The sequence below is a fragment of the Colossoma macropomum genome, unplaced genomic scaffold (genome assembly GCF_904425465.1).
Source record: "Colossoma macropomum unplaced genomic scaffold, Colossoma_macropomum, whole genome shotgun sequence".
Classification (NCBI taxonomy): Eukaryota; Metazoa; Chordata; class Actinopteri; order Characiformes; family Serrasalmidae; genus Colossoma; species Colossoma macropomum.
The window spans coordinates 24,370,145-24,397,669 of NW_023494785.1; the positions used below are offsets into that span (position 1 = coordinate 24,370,145).

General features: G+C 39.3%; 1 protein-coding gene across 1 annotated transcript in view; it reads right to left on the bottom strand.

Moving 5' to 3' along the window:
* Positions 1 to 27,525, bottom strand: part of bckdhb (branched chain keto acid dehydrogenase E1 subunit beta) — a 51,009-nt gene that overhangs the window by 17,544 nt on the left and 5,940 nt on the right. The window contains exons 6-8 of the mRNA XM_036588168.1: positions 25,246 to 25,354; positions 21,085 to 21,182; positions 19,753 to 19,863 (exon numbers count right to left, since the gene is read on the bottom strand). Coding sequence (XP_036444061.1) covers positions 19,753 to 19,863; positions 21,085 to 21,182; positions 25,246 to 25,354 — 318 coding nt within the window. The remainder of the gene's footprint in view (positions 1 to 19,752; positions 19,864 to 21,084; positions 21,183 to 25,245; positions 25,355 to 27,525) is intronic.

Consider the following 27,525-nt stretch of genomic DNA (forward strand, 5'->3'; position numbering starts at 1 on the left):
AGCACATTTTCTTTTTTAAGCAACAGCTTAATATGTTGAATAGAAAGCTGTTTAAAATTGGACTTTTTTGCAAAAAAAATGCAAAAATGAGGGGACAACAGATAAGAACAGTGTTTATTAATAATACCAAATTAATATATACCATATCTCAACTCTCATCGGCATTCAACCTTTCAGGTTGAGGGCCCGTGTCATGCATTTTTCTCATGTATTTTATTGTTCCCCTATGAGGACATTTTAGTTCATTTTTCCCTCCACTTAGAAATTAATGTGCTTTTATGTTCTATATGTGTTTAATACTGATAACACATTTTTTTTTTTTACTTAACACATATGAGATCTATTCTGATTACCTTATTAGGGCTGGCACGAACAATTATATTGTTACTGATTAATCTAACAATTCTTTTTCGATTAGTAGATTAATCTAACAGTAATTTATTGATTATACTATTTGTCAGATCTTTGATCAGAAAAATACTGGACCTAAAATTCAAAAGGACTGCTGTGACACATTGTTTAAATTAATCTCTCTCATGTCATAGGAAACCTTTCCCTGAACTGGAGAATAATTTTTTTACTTTAGGTATTTGATTTGAAAACTTAAAATGGACTTAAAAAAAAGATTTATTTAACATCACTGGAGTAATATGCGATGACACCGAACACTGTTCAATTTCTCAGCAAGTCACAGAGCATCACTTAGCATTTTCTACTACTACATTAACAGAAGTCTATCAAGAGGTAGTAAACTGATGCCAAGCGTGGTAAGGGATGCTGAAAGCTTTATTTCACTCAACTTATACAAGTGGAGTGGAAAAATGAACTAGAACCTGCCGTTCATCGTCTCCCTGCAAGCATTTGATAGTAGTGCTCTCCTACACAATGCTGTGCTGGGCGGCGTGTCTGGTGTGCTGTGGCCTTTACAGTGCTGTCTTGCTGCTATCTTGATAAGTGCTCCAGGTTGCTTTCGCTTCAAGTGTTCATGTACAGCAGTTTCACTGCTGTGATAAGCCATTTACAATTTGCAGCTAGGCCTCTGTCTAAAATACTTCTACACTTTAGATGACTGTGGATGAGTTTTCTTTTTTTTTTATCTGCAGTTTGTTCTCCAGGGTAATCCATGCATTCACCAGGCGCAGCCCTCCTACTTTAAATCGACGTGCCGAGGCTAATCGTTATATTTCCGTTGTCCCATTCCTAACCCTTATAAAACACTCCTTATCCTTAAATCACTCCCAGTAGCTTCAACAAAAATGGGTGGACTAGATAAAAGTAGGCTGAATATGTTGGATATACATAAATATGTTGGTTTTCGTGACCTCTCAAAAATGATAAATTCTAGGGTTGTATGCTTTGGGAAAAAAACATTTAATTGCGATTGCAATTTAAGTGCAATAATTTTCTATAAATAAATTTCCAGGCCTGTTTTTCGGCCGAGAAAAGGAGACCATCCACTGTGTTTGGATTGAGGCTTGAACACTGAGTGCGCTAGTTCACCAGTTAGTTGTGGTTGTAATGTCACATATACAGTGTGAGTGTTTTTGTTGCTTCTGATTGCTCTACCTCCAATCTTTAAAACATCTTTAGGACAATTATTTTCAAAATGTGCCTTTTACAGCAGTTTAAAAAAGAAAACCAAATGTCAAATCATTATTCACATAAAACCTGCTTTTCCTGCTGCAAACGATACACAACATATGAGTAAACAGCTGTATTCTGTTAACAAACCCGTGGCATATCTTTCCCCTACTTGACTAAAAAGTAAGAGTGTAAATCAAAAGGTTCAAAAGGTAGTGTTTGACAGCAAGTGTCTTCACAGGGAAATTATGTTCATAATGATTTACTTGTTGCAACTGTTCATGACTTGGCCTCTTCAGCATCTACTAAGCCTACATGATAAATTTACAGCAGAACTGCAGAGTCAGCAAAAACACAACGAACCAGACAACAACAGAAAAGGTATTCTAGACTATGCGCTATTATGTGGATATTACACAATGAGAGGACACAGTACCAAAGTGAGAAGAACATGACAGGACATGACAAATGAGGCTGCAGATGTGGGTGAGAGTGAGAGTTGGGAAGTAAGAGCAAGAGGGAGAAAAAGGCAGAGAGAGACAAAGAGAGAACAGGCGGAAGGGAAGGTGGAGTGGTCAGAGGGGTTAATGTCCTCACTGCCCTTCATTACTGTGCCTCTGTGTGCTAAGGTTCGGTTCCGGAGGCAGCGGTGGCTTCCCTTTACTGCTCATTGTGCCACAGGGCTATGATTAAGCCAGGCCGCTTGCAGAAGGGGAATGTCATGTTTACAGCCATTCCCATACACACCCAACATAATGAGAGTCGCTCTCACTCTGCCTACGCTTACCACCACACCACGGCAGGAGAAAAGGCAGCCGCCAGGCCCTTGGCTGGACACTCACCAGATCTGCAAGCTCTCTCTCCTCTCTCACACACATTGACAAACTAACACAAAAACCACAGGGACAGAAAGGCTCTACAGGGACTGCATATTGTGTGTGTGTGTGTGTGTGTGTGTGTGTGTGTGTGTGTGTGTGTGTAATATAGAAGCTGCTCATAAAATCATTGGGTAGCTACAAGCTTTTAGGCTAAAAGTGGCCCAAATCTGAGTTTTTTTTTCATATGTGACAGACATTTTATTTGTGTGGCAGTCCAAACAGCAAAAAAAAACAAAAAAAACACACTAAATCTGATATTTTCAATTCCGCTTTGAGACACTTTCATATGTGGTACTGAAATCTGATACGTCTCTGATATGTGGCAACGCAACTCAGTCTGAACAGCCAGATCGAAATTCATGCCACTTTTACATCAATCCAACTTCACAATTAATGTTTCTGTAACAAATGTTTCTGACTTATCTAAAACCCCTCCAAGTTTGAAGACATTTCGAAAGAAACGGCTGAACGTGGCCGTAGGAGAGCGAGGCTGCTGCGTCAAAGAAAAGTTAAAAGTCTGAAAGCAAAGTTTAAAGAATCTGAGGAAACAAACCAAAGAAGTGACTGTGCCCTTTTTACAGTGAGCCCGAACACATTCTAGGTAATGAGCCCAGCTGTCAGTCAAAGAAGCTTCATGATTGCTCCTGTGACGCTGGTGAAGATGAAAGGGAAACCTCTGGGAGTTGACTGGAGTTCGTTGGCAGTCGTAATTGTTTACCTCTGGATAGGCACGCCCTGTGAAGAAACGTGAAGCATTGTTCTTTTGCGCATGTGGGTCAGTTTAGGAGCGTGATTTGTTCAGACTAATTCGCGTACAGGTCACGCTTGAAAGATATTGTGAACAGCCAAACCAAAAAAAAATAAAAAATTTCAGATTTGGTGAGAAAATCTGATTTGGGCCACTTTTACCTGCTGTGTGAATGGAGCCTTAGTTTTTAGGCTTTACTTTGACACCACATTCATAGTATGTGTACGTACACACACACACACACACGCATACGTACACACACACACACACGATATTCGACAAATTATGTACGATGTGCCTTCCTGGGCCGATCAACTTATTGTCAATATTTCTAAGACACTGGCCATGTGCACGCTTTTAAATAAAATACAGGCTTAGACCAATTGTACAGACACTGTAAACAACAAGCAGTGTTAGAGTGCCACAGTGGGAAATTAAAATTTCATAGTATCACAGAGCTGACTAGCTATAAATGCCATTTATTTTTCCTCATCTTTATCAATTAATCAAGCTTGTCAGGGTTTTTTTTATTGGTGCACTGTGTGTGTAAGAAAACTTTAATGAAAACAAATTGAGCTGTTACCCAATGTCTACCTCTTTGGATAAAAAAAAATTATAACTTTGTTACTTTTAATACTAAATAGATACAGTTCCCCTGCCATCAGAGTGTTATTTGCTAATAAAGTGTATAAGACTTGATACAAAAGTTTTAGTGCTTTACAAATCTCATCTATTTTTTATATGTAAAAAGACTCAGCATGAATTGAACTCACAATGAATAAAGATTACACTAAACAGAAACTGTACAGAAGGTACTGCATCTGATGCTGTTTTCCCTGTGTGGCATCAGTCACACACACTCACTGTTGCATATGTAAATGAAGTAAAACCAGGACTGGAGTTTCAGATCACTGATCAGATTAAAGAACGCTATTTCACACAAAAAGAATGAAAAACGATAAATTCTAGCTACTGATTTTGTGGTCATTATAGATAACTATCAATAAATCTATAAGTGAGAATGTACTGCAATATTATATTATTGCTATATTGCCCTGCCCTAATTCTGGGTAATGCAGCAACGCTGTCTGTCACTCCGTTCTGATCTCAGAGCCTCCTCCAGAGCACAGTCTATCAAAATATGACAGGAAGTGAGCGTTGAAATATTCTGCCGCCAGTGCGGAGTCAGGCTGCCCACAGAGCGTTGTCTTTGAGTGGTTATAGGGCCTCTAATTGGAGGGCCACCGCTGGTCATAACTCACATGCCACAATGTGATCTCCATGACAAATAGAGTTCAGTGCAGCTTGACTTCTTATACAGCCCTTTAAAGAGGGAGGGCATGATTAGTTCTGAGGAGAAAAGAGAGAAAGAGAGAAGAGAGAGAGAGAGAGAGAGAGAGAGAGAGAGAGAGAGAGAGAGAGAGAAAGAGAGAAAGAGAGAAAAAGAGAGAGAGAGAGAGAGAGAGAGAAAAGAGAGAGAGAGAGAGAGAGAGAGAGAGAGAGAGAGAGAGAGAGAGAGAGAGAGAGAGAGAGAGAAGAGAGAGAGAGAGAGAGAAAGAAAAAGAGGCAGGCTGGATCAAAATCAAAATCAAAAGCACACAGTTTCTTCATAGCGCGCACACACACAGCCAGAACTGGCTGTTGAGGAGCTTGCATGCCAGGGGGAGACCTCAGACAGAAATAACTCCAAACATCCCATAAAATCCCATTAAAGTCAATTCAGGCCAGTTAAAGCCTGATGTACTCTACCTTTAGCCCTTACAGTACATCACCACCCACCAGCTTAAACCACAGACCTGAGAGGGAAACAGATTCATTAAACACACACTGTAAACGGCATCAACTTTCTCCAGTCACTCACTGCAGGAATAGTGGGATCACTGGGAAGTTTTCCTGGCTTTTTTTCCTCTAGAATTGGGCAGCAATGGGCTTAAAACAGTGGACATACAACATACAAGGAAAACTAGTAGCAGTTTCAGTTCAAGCCCTCTTTGCTTTGACATTGATTCTGTCAGTAATTTTTGTTTAAATATTTGTTTTTTGCCATCTGCCATTGAGCATGTACATCCAGTAGATTACAGTCCCCGAGTGACTGCTCAGATTGCCTATTTGTTTGTGGTGTTTGCAGTAAGTGGCTTACAGCACTCTGGGAAATATCAGCTGAATGAGTCTGTTTTGCATCTCTGTCAGATGAGGGAAGTATAGAAACTGCATACTCTGTCTTCAAACTGAACCGTCGAAGGCTCTCTTTCCACATGGCTCCTCAGACGCTACCTCCAGAGGGTTTGGACGGAGGCCATGAGGGACACTTTTAGCTCTGGGTTCTGATGCATGTCCTGGAACACAGTTCAGTTAGCCCATGATTACACCAGAGCATGGGCCAACACAGGCCTCACTCCATTCACACAGGCTAAATGGAGCCTCTCTTCTCTTCAACGCATGCTGCCCCCAACCATGAGACAAAAACAACACCCCCCACATGCATAATGCAGTCTGGCCATGAGTTCACACCAAAGCCCTCCTGGATCACAAGAGTATGCATACAAATAACAAGCTCCTGGCTTTCCACAAGAGCCCTGATATCTGCCTCAACGGTGACCTCGATGATCTCAATCTGTCCAAAGCACTGTCCAAAAACTCCAACCACGGCGAGTGGAAAACAGTGAAACAAGCAGCTCATCTACTCAATAGCCAAACATAATGGGGTTTGATGTTGAATGGCCAGCAGCCCTCACTGAGCATCCAGGCTTTGCCTGTCTCCCACTTGCACGCACACGCATGCACAAAACACACTTGTGTGCAAAAGCCTGACATGATATGAGGATAGCAATTTATGGCGACTTTAATTTACAGTCTCCTGCTTTCGCTGGCTCTAGTAACAGTTCATGGAGGAAACAGTGCCGGCAGAGATGGATTGATGAGAAAGGTGCTTCATATTTGGAGCTACATCATTATAAACTTCACAACATGCCGTGAGCATGCAGAGAAGGCAATGAAGTCTTGAACCAAACAACGAAATGGAGAAAAGAAGTCGCTGAAAATAAGGAACCACTTGTCCTTTTTCTCATTTTTACGAGCCTGTGCAGACGGCCTGCTCGCTTCCAACCGGTGACACAGAGAGGAATTTTAGAAATCTCACGAGTGCTGAACAGAGGAATGTGAGCACTGGCTGAAGCTGCAGGAGATTGAATGGAAAAGCAGATCTGATGAGAGGAACGAGGGAGGGAGAGAAAGCGCAAGAGAAAGCACATAGCACGTGAGCTCACTGCAAGCAAAGGCAGGAGAGAATGATACCAAGCGAGAAAAGGAAAGAGAAACAAAACAGACAGGACCCAGTAAATAAAGCAGGAAGAGAGGCTTAAAATCGATCCAATCATGTTGTACACATTTGTGTACAACCTGTCAGAATTCTTGATAAATATGGCCTGTAGATAGCATGTTTGGCATCAAGCCACACTGCCCACGTGCAGCGCTCTGCAGACCACGATCTGTTTTCATGTGGAGAAGTCAGCTCGCCTGCTGTTTCACTTACTCCTAACGTCCTGAGGGAACCTTTAGAAAAGCCACAGGGCTCTTAGGGCCCACTAAGCAGGTCTTTAGCAGGAATACAGAGATTATGTGTGGACCGCATAAAAAAATAATGTATAAAAAAAATAAAAATAAAAAACCCTCAGTGCAGTAGGTTTTTAGGGCGGGTTTCAGGTTACTCCACATTTCAGCCTGCGCGAGAAGCTGATGCCTGGATCAGCCACCGAAAAACAACCATGAGTAATTTTCCACTGATATAACCACCAAAACAACACCGCAATACAACACATGACAGAGTTATGATACTCTGACCAACCGGCATGCTCTGCAGTACTAGCTGCCCCCCTTCCCCACCTCAGCTCAGCCCGGCTGGCCAAGCCAGACAGATGGGGATTAATAATGTAATTATATATATCAGCTTCAATAATAAAACATGCAGGATGAAAACCAAGCCACCAGTCTTTCTTCTATTGCCATTTTCTCCCGATTGTTTCCAGTGATGTTCAGAAGTATCTAGCCAAAAATATTACAATCGCGAGTCCCTGTCAGCAGATATACACTTTAACCTTGTGACTAGCAGCACTGGTGCCCTCCCTTTAAGAAAAGTGCGACTGCTAATCATTACCAGGCCAACTTATATACTGTGGAATTCAACAGAAGACAATGGGTGACAGACTGGCTAGCTAGTACGGGCTGGCTGTAAATTACAATAATTGAAAAATCCTGGAGGAGCTGAAATTTGCGCCAGGTTTGTTTGCTTGCTTTGGTTTGGTTTGGTTTGAAGTAATCGACTGATGTAGCCTAATGAGAGAAGGATCCCTGCCAGGACGTTAAATAGTTGTTCAAACACACGAGCTGCAAAGTTTCACTTCTTCATCTAATACATTAAAAAGGTGGTAAGTCAAGCTGTGTTTACTATGATGCTGTAAAATATGCACTAAACAAAATTCACTACATAAAACTATCATCCACTAAAGCATTCTAGAGTAAAACCAAAACCTTTCAGAGTCTTATGAAAGACAGAAAAAACAAACACACTTTATGACTGAGGTGGTGAACACAAGCCAAATTAGTCCAGCACACCACCCTTCCCTGGTGCGCATGGGGTGGAAGGGGGAGACTTTTTGCAATTTCGTTAACGCCAGAGAGAGAATAATGTAAACTATACAGGATAATCAAATCTGTTGGTGAACCAAATGTTAGCTTAGAAACAAATCAATGTTCAGCAAATATAATGGACAGTGCTGTGCAAAAAACATGAAAATTGCTTACAAACCTCAGCAATAAGTGTGTATTTTGCCAGTAAGGCAAGGCAAGTTTATTCGTATAGCATCTTTCATACACTGCTGTCATTCAAAATGCTTTACAAATGAGCAAATACACAGTCAGAAAATACAGTGTTGTATTCCAAAAAAGTAAACACAAATAGAAAAATATAATTGAAAACAACATTAAAACAATTAAAACAAATAAAACAAATTTAAGAGAAAATCATTAAAGATCAAATTAGAAGTTAAATTAAAGGTTAGATTAGGATTGTTAAATAAATCAAATAAAAAAATTAGAGGTTTGATTAGAAAGGCTAACAGTGTTTTAAACTGTGCTGAAAGCCTGCTCAAATAGGAACGTTTTGACTCTGGATTTAAAAGTGTCTAGTATCGGAGCTCTTTTATTGCTCTGTCAACTGGTTCCATTACAGTAGATAAATGCTGGTTCTCCATGTTTAGTCTTCACCTCCAGTTCTGCTCATATCTCTGCAATATATATAATAAATATGCTGGTCCTACACCACTGAGCAATTAATGGACCAGTAATAGTATCTTAAAAAGTCTATTCTGTAACAGACTGGTAGCCAGTGTAAGGATTTAAGAATGGGGGTGATGTGTTCCCATCTTTTACTCCTAGTACACCAAGGTTATGTACTAGTTCTTTAGATTTTAGGGCTCTTGAATCCAGATAGGCAGCTAGTCTGTGCCTGTCATTGTTATTGGCAAACAAAATAATCTGTTTTATCTTTATTCAACTGCAGAAAGTTTTGTTCCATCCAGTTAGTGATGTGCTGAAGGCACTTATAAAGTGAGTCAAGGGGACCATAGTTGTTTGGGGAGAGGGCCAAGTAGATCTGCGTATCATCTGCATAGCTGTGGTAAGATATCACAGTCTTGTAGTATTTGGCCAAGAGGCAGCATGTACAAAGTGAATAAGAGTGGCCCAAGCACTGAACCCTTGGGGACACCACAGGTCACTGGCACTCTCTCAGAAATACTATTTTCAATTTCCACAAAATAAAACACTACATTGCTTTAGAATAACCACAGACAAGCATAAATACTGAATAAATACAGAACAGCTTCTGGACAGTAACTGTAAAATACTGGGATTCCATGGAAATGAGGGCTTTGAAAACTGTTAAAATAAAGCACTGACATAAATCAGAAATTTATTGTTAGTTGTTAGAGTTTCTTAGATTTTCTCATATGGCCAAGGCTTTTGCACAGTATTGTACACAAAGTTTAGATTTCAATTTGTCTGGTTTACAAATGTTGCAGCCTCTAAGCCATTGTTTACACTAACCAGGCTTCCTTACGCCTCCACATTGAATGCAGATGCTTTGACTGCATCTTCATACACATCATTAATGCAAATGACATTTCAAAAGCAAAAATGCTGATTGATTCCAGTTTACTGTAAAGTAGGACCAGCTGTCAAATCATGAACCACTGGTCAGAAAAAACATGAGAGAAATATATTCTCTGGATAGACACGCACACACACACATATAGCACTGCTGTATCTGCTCTGCTTGTACCAGTGCAAGACACACTAACACACCACCACCACATCAGTGTCACAGGCTCAAGAAATGTACTCCATTTATATGATTTAATAAAAGAAAATCCACAGTAGAGTATAAATCATATGATATGTATCTTTTGTGGGACCAATCTAAATAAGGTTGAAACTTAAAACATATGGAAAGAGAGAAAAGAAAACCTTTGTTAAGTTAAAAAAATATATATATTTTAATGGTCAGCTTTTGTCAGTGAGCAGGGGAGTGACAGTGTGTCCAAAAAAAGACAACCCGTATCCTGCCACTGTTCTATAGTTAATGTCAATTTTTGAATTTAAACACATTGTGGTTTATTCTGTTTACTCTTCAAGGCGTCAGTATTTTGAAACACAGACAGGCTCATTTATTTGGGTTCTATCAGCACTGATCTTTCAAGGCCTTAAAGTTTTACAATTATATGTTCAAGGTTTTTATGCGGTTTAAAGACTTCTTCCTACTAGAGCATGCACTAAACTGAGCACCATGCGTGGTCCAAAGAAGTTTTTCTGCAAGCTAACGCACTCTCAGGTTTTCTAAGAAATAAATGCAGTTGAGAACAGGTTAACTTGTTAGTAATCTGAAGCAGCAGGAAAAATTCAGATTATCTGATGTTAAGACCAACACTGTCACTTGAGTTAAAGCTCTAAACACTGTTAATCCAAAAAATTATTTGAGTTATTGAAGATTACCAAATATTATCTGTAGCCATAATTCATTATAATTTTACCCTAATGTCATTTTAACACTGTTCATATAACAATGCTCATCATTCTTATACAGGATTATTTTCCATTAAGGCTGGGATTGAGAACCCCACCAAAGAGAGCTGCAACTAACTCCAAGAGCTGGGACAGTGCTCCAACACAAACAACATAAAATAAAGCAAGAAACATACTACTACTACTACTACTACTACTACTACTACTACTACTACTACTACTACACAACCATATAAAAGTGGCATATCCTGCACTTCATCATCATACAATCATGAACATGCCATGCATATCATTATGTAACAGGGCTGAATGTGGAAACATCTACTTTATTAGCAGCCTTTGTGTATGAAAAAACACCCATAGCAATAATGCTAAATTTTTCTAGTGTGTATATTAGATTTTCCATTATTTGTATCTTTAAGCTAACTGCATTGTTCTCTTTTCCCCCTCAGGCTGCTGGTTCACCACAATGCGGCTCGAGTCTATACACGAACTTTTGTCAAATTAAGCCTGATAGCCAAGCTGACTGTTAAATACAACCAGGTTCTCAAGTAAGGTTGAGTATGAACTCCTGATTTTACTTCACACACATGCAGGATGTGACTGTATGTCATCCAAGTATTTGTAAGAGAGAGCATTGTTTTCCTTCTCCATGCTGTGTGAGATGTGAGTGTTCACCTTTCTGAGGAAGAAAAAGCTTTGTCTGCTTCTTCTGCCATGCTGTGGCTGTTGTGACTGTTTCAGAGGAGGGACTGTATCACATGATCAGAGGGTGATAGCGTAGTGGAAGCGTGTAAAAGCAGAGCTGATCTGCACATCTAAAGAATCTCAGGTGAAACTGAAACTTGTTTGACTGAAGTGACCACAATAACTTTACCCTACGTTAAATATGGCATTACTGAATCCTGACACTCAAGACACAAAACTGACAATATGCTGTCAGACCCCCAGTAGTGAGCCATTTTTGCACTGGAACCACCTACAGTGAGGTTTACATGTGTCGCTCCTTGAAAAGTGTAACAAATGAGTGAATACTATTATGTTCAAAAACCTACACAAACACTGACAGAATACAGGTGAATTGTTTAGCACCTTAATCAAATAATAAAAAAAGGACTCTGCCAAAATGCAAGGGACATTTTCCAGACTCTGTTCTACTCACAAAAAGCAATGCTCTTCATTTACAGCCATTTCCTTTAAGATCTTAAAGCACCCATTCAACACACAGGCACTGCATGCACAAACTGTTCTCTCTGGCTCTGTCGGGCTGCCTCTCAAACAATAAAGTGTTTAATTAATAAAGTGTGTGCAGTGCTGGTAAGAGCATTGAAGCGCGTACTGCAACGCATTTCCACGTGGCCTTCCAAAGACCCAGAGACTGGAGGCAGACCACATTGTGTTTGCAACAGAACACAAATCAAGCAAGGAACATGGCCCATTTCTCAAGTCTGAGTCAGAGACGAGGAAGACTGAGCCTGCACTGGCACAGTCACAACCACCCCAGAGAGCTCAGCCTTATTCCCTCCAAAAAACTTCACTGCAAACTTCAGCCTCCTACATGATGTGAGGTCACCCGCAGGTCTGATTGGCCATTAAGAGTGAGACAGTGGAAATGCTCCTAAAAAGGCAGTCAACAGCAGTTCAATACATAGTGAAAATGTATACAGTGCCACGTTTGCATGTTTGTGAGAGAATGTTCAAGTTTACAGGGACAACGCTTTTATATCCAAAAATGAAGCCTTGGTTTTCTGAAGAGGTGCTTGACATTTTAAAAATTTTGTTTACTGTACTGCTCTTTGAAGGTAGATAACAGACCATAGAGCACCAGAGTGTACTTGCAGAAAGGTCTGCCTTTGAAACTTTTGTTTGCAGAGCTTTGTGGTTTCTTATTTATTCTTCCATCATTATCACATCTGGACTTGCTGATAGGGTCTCGTTTATGTATGCACATACTGATCCCCATAAAGTACGCTAGAGGTTGGTGAAACGTGGTGTGGCTCTTCTCTGCCGCATAACAGGGAAACTTTGCCAAACAAACTTCAGGTTTTCATATTTTCCAGCCAGAGCAGAGCTTCTATAAAAGAGTAAAACAAATCTAATAGCAATAAGATTTCAGGCACTCTTTTATTAAGATTCTTTGAAGCCATAAGGCTTTATTTCCAGTGGAAAAGACAGTAATACGCTTCCTTTAATATTATATAACAGATGGTTTTAGGAGAATTGTCACTACCCAAGTGAAGACGGACGTCCATTTAATATGGGTTTTTACATACTCCCCCATGCAAAAGAACTTCAGACCCATCATTAAAGCACAACCCTGCCTTTTAATACGGTTTCTTATTACGTGCACCTGGCTTCCTGACAAATAAACAGGTCTGAACTATGGGTTCTTTCAATAAGATGTGCATTATAGCGCAGGAGCACTTAGTAAATGAGGCACACAAGCTGATAAGGTGAGCATTGTGCAAATGGAGGGAGGCAGCTAGGTGAGTCTGGCACGTAGTCAGCTGTCTTGATTCCTAGAATCACAACAGCCACAGGACTCAAGAGGTAACACACACACACACACACACACACACACACACACACACACACACACACACACACACACCATTCATACCTGCCCAATTAATCGGATTTATCATTATCGTAAGTGTTGAAGTCTCAGCACAAACAAGCATACCAGAGCATGTTCCAAAATGAGTTCTTAAATGAAGTGTGCCTTCATTATGAAGTCCAACAAGCCTAAACCAACAGCACTGCATCAATATACAGCCTCAGTTATTTTTCCCCCCTTTCACATGTCAAATACAGGCCAAAAGATGACAATCCAATTACACATTACAAGAAATGTTCGAGTAAAATAAATAAATCACCAAAGGCATCCGTCTTTTTATTAGTGGCTACATGCCAAAAAGTTCTAAGGTGAATGTAACGATGCATTTTCATTGCATTTTCAGCCTTTTAGTTCCACTTCCAATTAATTTTCTACAAACTCCAAAAGCGTTGGGACAGTTTGTGAAACGCTAATAAAATCAGAAAGCAGTGATAAGTAAATTTTGTTTGACCTGTATTAAATTGGAAATGGTACAAAACACAATATTTAATGTTTTACTTTATGAACTTTATTGTATATTCGTAAATATATGCTCATTCCAAATATGTCTGCAAACACATTCCAAAAAAAGTTGGGACATGTTACAGATTCATTCTCCTGTTATGCAAGTCACACGTGCAAGTGCGCTGTACCTTTATTGTTGTATTATGAGCCTAATAAGACATACGTTTTCAATGGCAGACAGTTCTGGACTGCAGGCAGGCCAGTCTAGCACCCGCCTTCTCCAATTACACAGCCACGCCACTGTAACGTGCAGAATGTGGCTTGCTGTTGTCATGTTGAAATAAGCATGGTGTCCTTTAAAAGACAGCACCTAAAAGACAGCATACATTGCTCCAAAATGGGGATCAGCATTAATGATAGCTTTCGAACTTCACACTGGTAAAAATCTGAATGGTCAGCATCCATTATTCCCATAAATTGTAAGACCATAATACACATTCCCACTTTGCATCATTCCATTTCAGATGAGCTTGTGCCCAGAGAAGTCGGCAGCATTTCTTGATGCTGGCATATGGCTTCCACCGTGCATAATACAGTCTTAACTTGCACCTGTGGATGCAGCGATGAAGTTTTTACTGAGAATGGTTTGTCAAAGATTTCCCAAGCCCATGTGGTAATATCCATCACAGAAGCATGGCGGTTTTATATCCATACATGACTGCATCACCTGTTTAAGATGTTTTTTGAATATTTCACAGTGTTCAAAGTCTTAAATTGCTCCTGTCCCAACTTTTATGGAATGTGCTGCAGGCATCAGAATTTCTATAAGTTTATTAAAAAAATAAAATTGATAAATTATTAAATATATTGTCTTTATACTGTTTTTGTTCAAATACAGGTCAAAGTAGATTCATAAATCACTGCTTTCTGTTTTGCTTTTTCTTTCTATTTGCATTTACCTACTGTCCCAACTCTTCTGGAATAGGGTTTGTATGAAGGCAGGCAGCAGTCCTGTGAAGAAAACTGTGGGGGTAGCTAAACTTGCGTGCATTTTAGTGAAGTACCATCAAAGCGGGAGATAGCTGGTGTGTAAACGGTTCACTCTGCTGTAAAGAAAATGTATTTCAAAATCACTCGCAGGCCCATGGTCAGGGCGAGGACATCTGAATGCCGCACTGATGGGCGATAGCCTAAACTTCACTATGACCAGTTGAGAAAATGTGACAGAAAACAATGCTCTCATTCTGGATGACTCACATGGAGTTAAAAGCCCATTCTTGGAATTAATCTAGAGAGCAGTACTCCCAAAAACAACCTTAATACAACTATAAACAAAAAGAACAAGCAGGAGGAGGCAAGACAAAAGAAGAAAGAAAGAAAGAAAGAAAAGAAAAGAAAGAAAGAAGAAAGAAAGAAAGAAAGAAAGAAAAGAAAAGAAAGAAAAGAAAGAAAAGAAAAGAAAGAAAGAAAGACTCTATATGTCCGTCTACAGCATAACACTCAACATGAGAAAAAAGGCCTGATCTGTCACCCCCGAACAGTGAAAGATACAAGTGACACGCGTACAAACCCCTAGGGGTCAACTAGGGACACTATATGACTGGGGAAACAAAGGTCAGAGGGCAGGACCTATGTATGTTTACAGCAGACAGACAGGACCAGCAGACTGACTACATCAGATCAAATGTTTCTGTCAAAACCTTAAAGTGACCCTTCAAGTTCATGTGTTCGACGTTTGTGTTTGTGTGTTACCATTAGTTCACTAATGAAACACCAAAAGCTATGACACGTAAACATCAGATTCTGAGGACCGCCAATGAACAAAACAGTCAAAACAGAATAATCCAAACTTCTTCCACATATCAAATCAAGTCTCTGCAGCACTGTGTAAATATAACTTACTGCACCATTTTACCACGCGTTTAACTAGGGGGAATACGCAAGAGCAGTGAACCTTTGAGCTCCAGGCACATCTTGATCACGTTAACCAGGAGAAGCTGGAGCGTTTGCTTTGGAAGGGTTGCTTTACTGTTGTGACTTACAGAATATGGAGCAGTCAAAGCAGTATTAAAAATACAGGGTTTAGACCTAAGATGGAAACAAGACCCCTATTGTAGTAGGAGTCGAGTTCTTCCAAGTCTTACTGCCTGCTGGCCTTCATACTGCAAGGAAAGTGCCATCCCCAGTCAAAACGAATGGACAGACAGCTCAATAACGCACCACGGTTCTCCCATCACTGTAGTCAAGCTTGGAAGCAGACTGTTTAGCACAATTACCTACACAACTAATAAACGTCCCTCCAGTTAGTGTACCTATTTCCATATGCTAATAAAAACCTGCAGCTTAGTCACAGATTCAGAAGAGAGGCTGGAGCGGGTCCCAACGAGTGACTCAAGCTTAAGAGTCATTACGCAGCCTAAAAAACAGAGCACCACCAGAGTCTTGTCAAGGATCTGTAATTAAACATGTATGTATATATCAGGGTAAGTAAAATCATGTGGCTATGTAAGACAAATAAAGTTATGTTAGTCACAGACTGACTATTCCAAGAGAACAGAGTGCTTTAGACTTTGCATTGAGCATAATGAATAGCAGAATGACAAATTTTACAAATTCAGAGGTTTATTATTATATTTAGCTATAAGCACTCCATTTCCTGTGCAGAAAAAGCTAGCAAGCTTACAGCTGGTACGTCATTAAATAAGTCCACTCTTGACTAGTCAGCTGACAGTCAAATAAACAAACAAACAAACAAACAAACAAACAAACATCATCACTAGCCTGTATAATAAGAAGAAAAAACACAAGAGTGCCAAGAAAGAGAAGAATACAAGAACACAGATGTCGAATTTTTGGTAATTTTAAGTTTAACTAATTTGGTGGCTGCTTGACTTTCTTTAAGTTCTCTGTTGCATAACTGAAAAATGAGTGCTTTTGAAGGTTTATAATGTAATAAGTCACTGTAATCTGTACAATAACATCGGTCTTATATGTTTACTATTTGTCACACTGCATGAGATACTGAAAATTAAATCTTGGCAAAATTCTGCGGCTAATTGTGTGAAATCAGTTATGTTCACATGTGCTGAAACTCAGATTATACAATAAAGATATTCTGGCAACAGCCCTATGATGCAAGAAATGAATGACATTCAGTTTGGTTCAGTTTGCTGAAAAAGGCCTCAGCATAAAAGTGGCAATGTTTTGCCTGGAAGAGGGAAAAAAAAAAAAGTTTAAAAAAAATGAAGGAGGAAAGGCTGGAGCCGTTTGTGGCAGGAAAAACAAGGGCAACATGGAATGCCCGTTCTCCAAAGTGAGCTTGAGGTCAGTAGGCTAATTTTTTGTGTCCATTATGTGGTAGCTAGATATGCCATTTAAAGGCAGATTACTCTATATGTAAACTGGAGGCTGGACCAGGCTGAAGGCAGAATGTAGGTAACCCTGTAAGCAAAGTAATGTGCAAGAATAAAGGAATAAGATTAATAAAACAAAAAAAGAAAAAAGAGGAACAAAATATTTCCACATTATATCATCTAGGCTGCTGGTCTGGCAGAGATAAACTGGCCATTTTGTTTATCCCTTAAATGAACGACTATTACATTTACTGAACAGTTCCAGACACCAGAGAGGAAAAAAAACAGCTTTTCTCAGTTTTACTGCAATTTCAGCCGATTCCTTTTGTCAACAAGCGGCACGGGTATATATAGATCATAGAGTTGATTACCAGTCCTGTGGATCATCCAGAGAAAGCAACAGGAAACCAGAAACAACATGTTCCAGTGCAGTCCTATTTTAATGACCGGGACACTGATCCACAGACGAGACCCACGTCTCCATACATGCAGAGGACACCGAGCAGCGTGCATGAGCAAACTCTGACTCATAGTGAGCTGGAGACTCAGTCACATTCAATTGGACACAATTTCATTTTAGCATCTGGATCTAGTTCATAAGGTAATGCAATAACTAATGAACGCGAGCCAGGTCATTAGATTTAGTTCACTGTCTGCACAGAAATGCTAGCTGACTTGCCAGACTATTCAAATTTCGGGGTAATTGTAACTCTTCGTTTTGCCATTAGAAAATGGCCAGATTTGAGGGCTTCAAATAAAAATAAAACAGCATGGCATAGAACATTCTCATGCATTATTCACACAGTTGGTGGAGGGGGGGAAAGGCAAGAGAGAGCTGAAAAAGAACAAAATTTAGAGGGCAAAAGTATGTTCTATGGAGATTTATGGGTAGAGTATTTTAAAAGCTGAGCTACAGGCCAATAGGCTAATTGAATTGCACAAAATTCAGGGAACAATCTGATCTCCTCCATTCCCTGGTGCCCTCATACAAGGGCATCATGGCTTGATTTTTTTTCTTCTAGATCTGTAAGCCCGACACAAACTAGCTTTAAGAAAAAATGCAACACCCTTTCTGTGTAACACTGCAAAATAAATTGGCAGATAGGCCAAAGGTTAAAAATAAAAAGCCAAAACAGATCAATGACCACTCAATATTCATTCTGAGTTAGCAATGCAGCAGGTACATAAAAAAAAAATGATATATGTATATATAATATACACACGTATACATATACATATATACATACATACATACATACATACATACACACACACACACACATATATATATACACACACACATACACACACATACACACACACCATACGTGCCAGCTTCAGTGGGCATACATGAAAGCGGCAGCACACAGTGAGGAACTCCCAAAAGGACCTCTAGTGGTGGTACTCAGCTTCTGCTTCAAGCGCAACCCCCTGAATATTAGGGTGTTCCACAAATATGCACACATCACACAAACACAATTTTCCCGCAAAGGTCCTCATCACCATTTACAGCCATGTGGGAAGACATTAAGATCAAAACAAAGAAGAAAAAAAAATAAAATAAATCAGAGCCCTTAGAAGAGGCACATTCATGCTTTCTGAGCTCAACGGGGTGGCCTTCCCACACTACCTCCTCATGCTTTATGGCTGTGCTTGGAAATCACATATCAAGCCACATGTATGGGCAAGGATACGTTTCCACATTTAACTTTAAATACTGAGATGCATGTTTGTGAGGGAAAAAGGAGTTCAGACAAACTTGTTTTCTAGCATTTGTTTACTTGAAGAGCAATGCTTTCATCCGTTAGTCACCCAAGCCCAAAACATCTATAAATATAAATCCTCTGTTTCCAATGGATTCAGTCCTTTATGGAAGCTTCAACTGAGATTTCTGCATTTGTTTTCTCTTTTCTATGACCTTAATGCACATCTGGCTACAAAATGTTTCTGCTTTAAGTTCTGACACAAAAAAGGCAAGAGTTGGGATGGAAACAAACAGCTCATTTCATTATTTTGGCACTCATTAATTCCAACCCCCTACCAGCTAATTGCTTGATTAAAGGTAGTTCCTCACAGCTACCAATAATGCAACGTCTGATTTAATTTTGAAAGTTGTATGGCTGTTACTACTCTCTACTCTTATAATTAGAAACACTAGCAAACTCTAGTAAAGATGATGGGAAAGAAAAAAAAAATAAGTCAACATGGGGTAGATAAAAGGGGGATACGACAGTTGTTGTTTAGGCAAAGACAGCTTCACTCCCCATTATGTCAGCTTCCCACTACCCAGGAGTGCCAAAAAGCACATTTTCATAAACATGCTACTCAATTTAATGGAGTCTGTTTAATAGGGTGATATTTGAACATCACTTTGTTTATTTGAAAAGACGGCTTCGAACAAACAACCCGTGACAGACTAGCAGACTTTTTCAGCTCTAATGCCAAAACAATAATATGTGAAGGATACCAATTGGCCTGCGTATTTTCAGGGCTCTCCTGCCACAGTTTCAAAATTCTGAAAGGTAATCACTAGCTAACAGTGCGTTTGTCTGAGGTGAGCTCTATTAAGTTCTGCCTCATGACTCATGACAAAACAATTAACATTAACACAACCAGGATTTAACCAGACATTCTCTATTTGAAAAGACAACAGTTTACAGAGTATTTGAGTCTACATCACACCAAGCTTTTAAAAAGCAAAAACATGGAGTTATGCTACAGATTACATAGAAGAAAGACAGAATTTACTGTCTGAAAGCACTTTATGCTGTGTAAAAAACAGGTCTAAGGTTCATGAAGTTGTATATAAACTTTCACATTTTGCATGGCATACAACTGAAGCATGAGCAAATTATGTTTACATTGACATTTCGAAGCAAAGGTAACGTTGCATGAGGACAAACCACAGATGTCTGTTCTCTTTGAAATGGTCTCCCCACACTGAAGCACTGTACCTATGCAGATACATCTTGAGTAATGTAGGTCAATAATTCTTTGACATTGCACTTAACCTACAATAACATTTGTGTGTGAAAGACAGAGTCTGTGCCTTACCTTGCATACGGTCTCTATGTCCCATGGTAAAATGGTCCGCAAGTCAATGACCTCACAAGATACACCAAGCTTCTCCTGTGCCATGGTAGCAACTTCCCTCATTACATGGACCTGCAGAGCAGAAGAATGCATCAGGTCAACTCTCCTCCCAAATCTACAGATCAGATTAAATCTGGCATCAGCCTGGAAAAAGAAACACTGCAGTGGTACACCATGTAACTCAATTTTCCTGTGCTCATAAAAAGAATGATGTAGTGTTTTAAACCTCACTTCTATCTGCTACATCTGTTTTATTCACAAATAATAATTTCAATAACATTTCTCAATTCTTAAAAAATAGCACAGAAAATCTGTTCAGTTAAAACATGCTTATAAAAGAAGCTTCAGAACCTGCCCATTCACGTCTATTACAGAAGAGCTTCTAATAAATGGGTCTTCTGTCTTCTCACTAAGTATAGAGAACTGTGTGCAGTAAACAGCTGTACAATATCGATCTGGCACACAGAAATTAGTTTGAAGAACACCAGATTATTCTTTAAACAGAGGAGCTCCAAACTTCAAAACTGTGCATTACATAATATAGGTAGAGATTTAGCATCTGCTTGAATATATTCAAACATGAAACAACAGAAGACAGACCTGAACAATCCACTTCATGCATTATTTAGCTTTAAGCAGTGAGGAACTCTTCAGTTTTACTTCATTAACTGTCTCAGCACCACAGATTGAGTCTGAGTGCTGATGAATAGGAGAGGTAATGGAGTGAGAAAGAGGAGAGTGTTCGTTTCGCAACAAGATTTGATTTCCACTGCTTCAATAGATTTTTTTTTCCTCCACTCCTCAAAACACTGGCTTGAAAGAAGGCGATTTTCTCACTTTCCCCTCGGCCCCTTACTCCCCTTTGCTCTTTGGGAGAAGGTAAATTATGCTTCAGGCAGGATAAACCTGTCGAGTGGGAGAGCCGAGGCTTTGGACACCCAGAGAGCTATTGAAATCATAATCCCATCCTGCACATAGAGGAGATAAGAGGGAGAAAGGACCAGCGAGCAGACGCGGCCTGTTCACGCAGAGAAGGGATATGCAGTTGGTCAGGGACAGAGGTCAGCGCTGTGTCCAGTGGCTACATCCCTTGGAGCTCCCCTGCTAAGAGAGCTGAGCTTTTTGATAGAACATGTTTTAATCCATGGTTCTGCCTTTTACTTGGAAATGTCACAAAGCTCAGAGTCTAAATTAGAGTCCATTCAGCCTGCTGTACCGCTCCACACGTGTTGCTGTGGCTGAATCCACATGCGTGAACCCATTTGCCCTCCTCCTGCTGCTCATGTGGCCTACCTGTGTTCCCCAGGCAACTAATGTCATGTCACTTCCCTCCTGCACAACCTCAGCCTGTGATAGGGGGATGTGGTACGGTTCGGTGGGGACCTGCTCCACTGCACAAAGAAAACAGAAAGAAATGGCATATGCATGAAAACAGGCTTCAAGAAAACCATGGCATAAAAAACCCCAGTCTAGATCACATACTCTTTTACTTGAATACTGCCGTTAAACCGGAGGGGGGAGTCCCGAGTCTCCAATAATGACAGAGTACATGTCAACTGGAAACTCTGAATATGAAGCCAGTAGAGTACCACTCCAAAGAATCTGGACAATCTGCATTTTCATAAGACTTCATCAGTCACTGGGAGTCGAAGGGCATACCTCTATTCCATAAATCAAAGCCATCCCTTTAGACATGTCCAAAAAGGCAAATGTCTCCAATCACTAATGACAACAGATGTATTAAAGGGTCTGTTTATTTTAGTTAAGCCAAAAAGAATGACTAAAAAAAAGCAAGGGATAAATCATTTATGGGGTTAGTCTGATTGAAAGAGAATCCATACTTGCACAATGTAGTGCCAACAAATTACCATGTCATGAAGCATAAGTCAAACCAATTTAAATCTGGACTGCAAAAGTTCTGCTACCACAGAAAAATGTAAACAGAAAATGGCTGATTTTGGAGAACCCATGTAATTCTTTAAGATTAAGAATATAATAAATGTAGTAGGTGGATTTTAATTTTCTTCTCAAACCAAGTCCTAAATGAAGCCCTTTGTTTGAGTGCTAGGCATCAGAGGCTGATTCAACATCGTATAAAAATGCTCCAGAGAAATCAAGCAATGCATCAATAACAGTGGTTGCTGGCTGCAGTAGTAGTACCACTCAAAGAAGTCTTATGACCCCTCGTCTCCATATCCAGACAACCTTTTGGTTGACTGCCACTTTCCTTCTCTTGAGGCATGAAAACCTCAACCAAGAGCAAGTTTCAGCATTTCCAACGAGAAAGACCACAGATATATTCAAGTGATTTTTATAACAAAATCAGAGGATTAGACTTTGAGTTGCTGTCCAAGAATTAAATCAACTTATGAGCTGACAGGCCTGGCACGTTAAACCTATTTCTCAGAACTTTAAGTTCTGCTCTGTGACACTCTCAAAGCAAACGAACCCCAGCGAGGTCCCAAAATAAGAATCGAGATTTGGCACTGTGTCCTGCAGTTACCACTCTACTTTTGTAAATACAGTTAGATGGGCAGCAGTGTTAATATCAAGTTTGGTGTGAAACAAATAACAATGCACTACTGATATTCTAAAGCCAACTTCCTTTCATAGCAAGCAACTGGACATGACTGAAACTACTGTACACAAATTACTAACCAACTGAAAAATGAGCTCAGTAAGACGGGAAATGTCATGTTTAAACTGAAATTAATCACAGGCTGTTTTCCACACTAAGAAAAAAACTGGCCAAAGATCTCTACAGAATTATCCAATGCTCAATACCTACTGAATCCCTACTTCAGAGCAAAAATTATATTTTAATATGTAAATAACCAGTTACTCTTTGCAGACCTAATATAATGTTTAGTGGTCGTTTCTGGAATTGTAAGTACTTGCACAGAATGTGCAATTTCCATCCATTTGAGAGCTGTTTTTTTTTCCCTTCATATTGCCACAACAGCCAGAGAGATAGGGAAACCTAGACGAGGACAATACATCAAACGAGCCAATAAGGTAAAAAGAACCTTTAGCAAAAGGGATGAAAATAGTCTGTAATTAAATAGCATTTAGCTGTGAAGATAATTTAGAATTTGAGATAAAGTACAAAACCCTTAACGACCCATGATAGCTGTGATTAAGAAAATTGATGGCTGAAAGGTAAGAGTTGTAGTGTACAGTCTGTGCATGGCGAGGAGGAGGAGGAGGAGGCGTGGCTTTTGAAGTGTGCGCCACTCATACAAAAGAAACAGTGTTGAGGGCTGACATGTCTTGCCTAAACCAGAACAAAGGCACTCTTTTATTCTCTCTTTCACCCCATACAAATGTATCTGACTGAAATTTCCTGAATATTTTACATACTGCAATCACTTCAGCATGACATCATTGCTGAAGAGAGAAGTTAGAAGGAGAAATTGCACTTCATTCTTTGAAAGTCAATACTTATTAAACATGGAGACATTTTTTGACCACTGTAAATTTAGGATATCACTTCTAATTATTCACAAAGATCATTTACTCTGATGCTGTCATGCTTCCTGTTCATGATGTTGGGGGTCTAGCTGAGAATGAATGGTGCTTCACAACAACAACAACAACAACCTTCCATTAATGATTTCGTCACCTTCTCACTGCTCAGTTCACTTGTGTACAGCAAGCAAAGTATTTTTATGTGCATTCTTACAAAATCTGAAATTTTTAATAATTTGGTGACTACTGGTTCTTGCATCTAGATCTTGTTAAAAATCCTTCATCTTCATAATAGATGAAGCAGGTTCCAACCAAAACGACAATTCTGTGGCCAATACTAATACCAATTTTAAAAGGCCAAACATTCTGTTAATTGATAGCAGACAATATAATTTTTAACTTATATTCTTAACTGTCAAACTTCAGAAATTTACAAATGTTAAAGTAATGTAGCTAGCCAGAATTCATTGCTACATTGTACATAATACTTATGTATTATTTTTCTTTTTTTTTACATTAGTTCTCTTCATAAAAAATGCACTACAGCATTACTCACAATGAAGGTTAGGCTTGAATAGTTTTTGCTATTTTAATCATGATAGTGTTTCTGTTAAGTGTTTTTTACCAGTTCATGCTATACTGCTGTGATATTTAAACAAGAGTGATATTTAAACAAGAGTGATATTTAAAACGTCAAGAAATTGTGAGTTTGATTTTCAGCAAAGCGACTCTCATAAATAAATAAATAAATAAATAAATGGCTAATTGTTATCAATATTTCCGCCGATTCTGATAAAACACAAAACAATATCCGGTAATATAACTGGCAACCTGATCCATCCTTCAGGCTCTAAAATTAAGTGATTTTCAAGTACAAATAAATGATGGGGTTTGACAGTACTCAAAATGGTTTGACCATGTTCATGATTCAGTATTTTCACAATATTTTGAACAAAATTCAAAGGAAAAATGAAGCCTCTAAATGTTGTTGCACAACTTACTAACAACACTAGAGCTGGGCGGCAGGAGGAGTGCTGGAGCGAGTTAGGTGGCGTTGAATGTTTGCAAACTTTGTTGCTCAAACAATGCAATTTCACTAGATGGGACAACGAATGGAACAGTCATTCTCCATGATGCACACTCTCACAGCTTTATCATGATAAACTGTTACATTGAGAGATTTAACATGAGAATATTAACATACTGAGAGGCCAATCATTATCCTCATGATCCTTTGTCTTTACTCAAACAGATGATCACAATGAGCCATTATACCGTACGTTATGTACCTACCTATAGTGGAAACAATCTGAGGACCACATTAGCATATACCACAACTTATCTACCACTGTTAATAGCCTGTTTTGTATTTTAGAGAACAGATAATCTGTGCACACTTCTGTCTCCATGCTGGCCCTGCAGTTGCAACAGCAGCCCAGTGCCCTTATTTTTACTAATACACATAAAATTCTTATTAAACATTACAGCAGCATGAAACACTCATGGAAATAAGTTATTGACGCCCAAAAGCTCAGGAGGCTTAACTCTTCACAGTACACAGTACAGCCGTTTATGGCATGTCCTTGTCCACCTGGAATGTGCCGCATACAAATACCTTTGACAGCCAGCTTATTTTCCACAGTAAAATGAATCTAATAAGCACACCCTTGTCAACTTGCATAACACAAGTAACGGTACTACTGAGCACAACAAGGGGAATTAACAGCAGCAATATTTCTTAAGAGCAGTGCCTGGCTTGTGACATTTTTAGGCTGCCTTCCCTCCTCACTGTCTCAAATTGTTTGGGTCCATTTTTAATCACGTCAGTGGGAAAAAAAAGGGGGAGAGCTTTTTGTCCACATTGGAGTAACCTCAAACTTTTCATACCAGCATCAATTTCTACAACAATTCATATAACTGCAAAGAACTCCTTGCTGATTTAAAGACAATACTTTTAAAGTCCTGAGATACATGACGGGAACTAACCTGCTGCTCTGTATAGAATCTTGGGCTCAAAGAAGATGCAGGGGTTCTTATCAGCAATGCAGGACAACAGCAGCCCCTTGGCCTGAATTGGACCTCTAGGCACAACAACCTGAGAAAGCAATCAGATGTTAGACTGGGAAAGAAAAATAACAATCATGGTTAAGCCTCAGAAGTCATATCGCTGGTGAAAACAAAAGCATGGTGTACAGTGGGGTCCAAAAGTCTGAGACTACTTGTGAAAATGCTTCTGTTTTGCATTCCTTTCTTATTTCATACAAAGTTTTTTCCCATTACAAATAATACACCAATTCAAATGAACTGTAGAATCTTCGAATGTTTAAATGAATTTCAGAATTTCTGACAGTTTGACAGTGTACACTCAAGCTGGCCTGGACTGCATAAATTTGTGCAAACGCCTCTGATCAGCACATCAAACCCTGACAGTTGCATGAACATATTTCAATGGAAGGAATTAGAGTTCCACTGAAGTTAAAAAAAAATAATAAATAAATAAATCTTTTTGTACAAAGGCTTTAACATGATCAATTTCACAAATTTGGTTCATTTTGAATAGTGACTTAAAAATCGTGCAAAAACTTGAATATTTCCTCTTCATTTTACTTTTCACTTTTCTTTCGTTTTTTTTTTTCCAAAGGTTTTTGTCGTTTGGTTGCAGGTTTAAATGAAAAAAATCACAGATTTGTAATGCACCACTGTAATTCTATTAGCCCTCATGTAATTCTACTTAGCCCTTATGGCTGAAACATGTAGAGAAATTCTGTCAGAATTGCAGATCCACATTTACATTCAGGAGTAGAACAGAATGTATATTATATTATATTATATTATGATTTAATAAAAAACAAAGTTTTTGTGTACAGCCTTGTTTTGTGAAAACGCCACATTTTGTCACTGCCTGACATTGAAATAAATGCCAGAAACGCAGACTTGAAACTATTGATACCGACTATAAATGCAGTTTATTGCATAACTCAACATGTAATTACACTGGAATAGAATGCAAAAAAATTCATGCAGAGAAAACTGCCTCAAGAAACAAATGCTCGAGAAACGCAATTCCCCCCGATTTTGATTTGATCTGCTTCCACCAGCTTGACCTTTCCAAACTAAGCACAACAGAACAAGAGTCCGTTATCGAGCGTTAGAATCAGACTTAGTTAAGGAGCTGTACAGTGTGTATTGTTGGTCTGGGTGGTCCACTCTCCACTCCAATGAGAAAGTGTTGACATTTTTGACACTCAGTATCCGTGGAAGGCAATCATTAAATGCCAGGCTCGTAATCATGTAAGCTGTCAGATCAGGCCTGCTGGCTCAAATGCAGGTTACTGCGAGTCTGATATTGATCCATGCTCAGCTCATTCTTTACTCACACAGAAGTGATTTATTTGTGCGACTGTGTTCCCTGAAAAGGGCTTTCAGCTCAGAGTCAAAAATAGAGCCAACGTAACACTTCATATACTAATTTGAATATCAGATGTTGTTTGAAACTCTGGAAATACAATATTAAAAATGGATATTTGCAGTATCTGTCAAATAGGATCCAGCAGTTAACATTTCAGTTAGCCTTTCTCATGGCAAACGGGATCTAAAAAACATGCTTTATCGTATTTCCTTGTGATCTTTCATTCAAAATATTAACAAAAATCTAACCATTTCTTGAAGTACAACAACTGAAAATAAACCCTTAAATATATCAGGAAATAAGTATTTTTCTCAAATCTCTGTGCCACAATCATTGGCACCCCTTGATTTAATACTTTGGGCAGCCTTCCTTTGCAAAAACCACAGCTCTGAGCCTTCTCTTATAATGCTTAATGAGGCTGGTGAACACATGGCAAAGGGTCTGAGACCACTCCTTCACACACAACCTCTCCAGAACTTTCAGATTCCGAGGTCCGGCTGTGGACTCTCCTCTTCAGCTCATCCCACAGGTTTCTGTGCTGTTTAGATCAGGGGACTGGGGTGGCCATAGCAAGTCCTTAATTCTGTGGTCAGTGAACCATTTTTGGTGAATTTGATGTGTGTTTTGGATCACTGTCCTCATGCAAGATCCAAACTATGGCCCAGTTTAAGCTTCCTGGCTGAAGCAGTCAGGTTTTCATTTTATTTCAGCCGGTACTTGATGGAGTCTGTGATACCATGTATCTAAATAAAAAGTGCAGGCCCTTTGGAGGAAAAACAGCCCCACAGTATCGCAAATCCACCACCATACTTCACAGTGGGGATGAGGTACTTTTCTGCATGGCTGTCTTTGTGTCT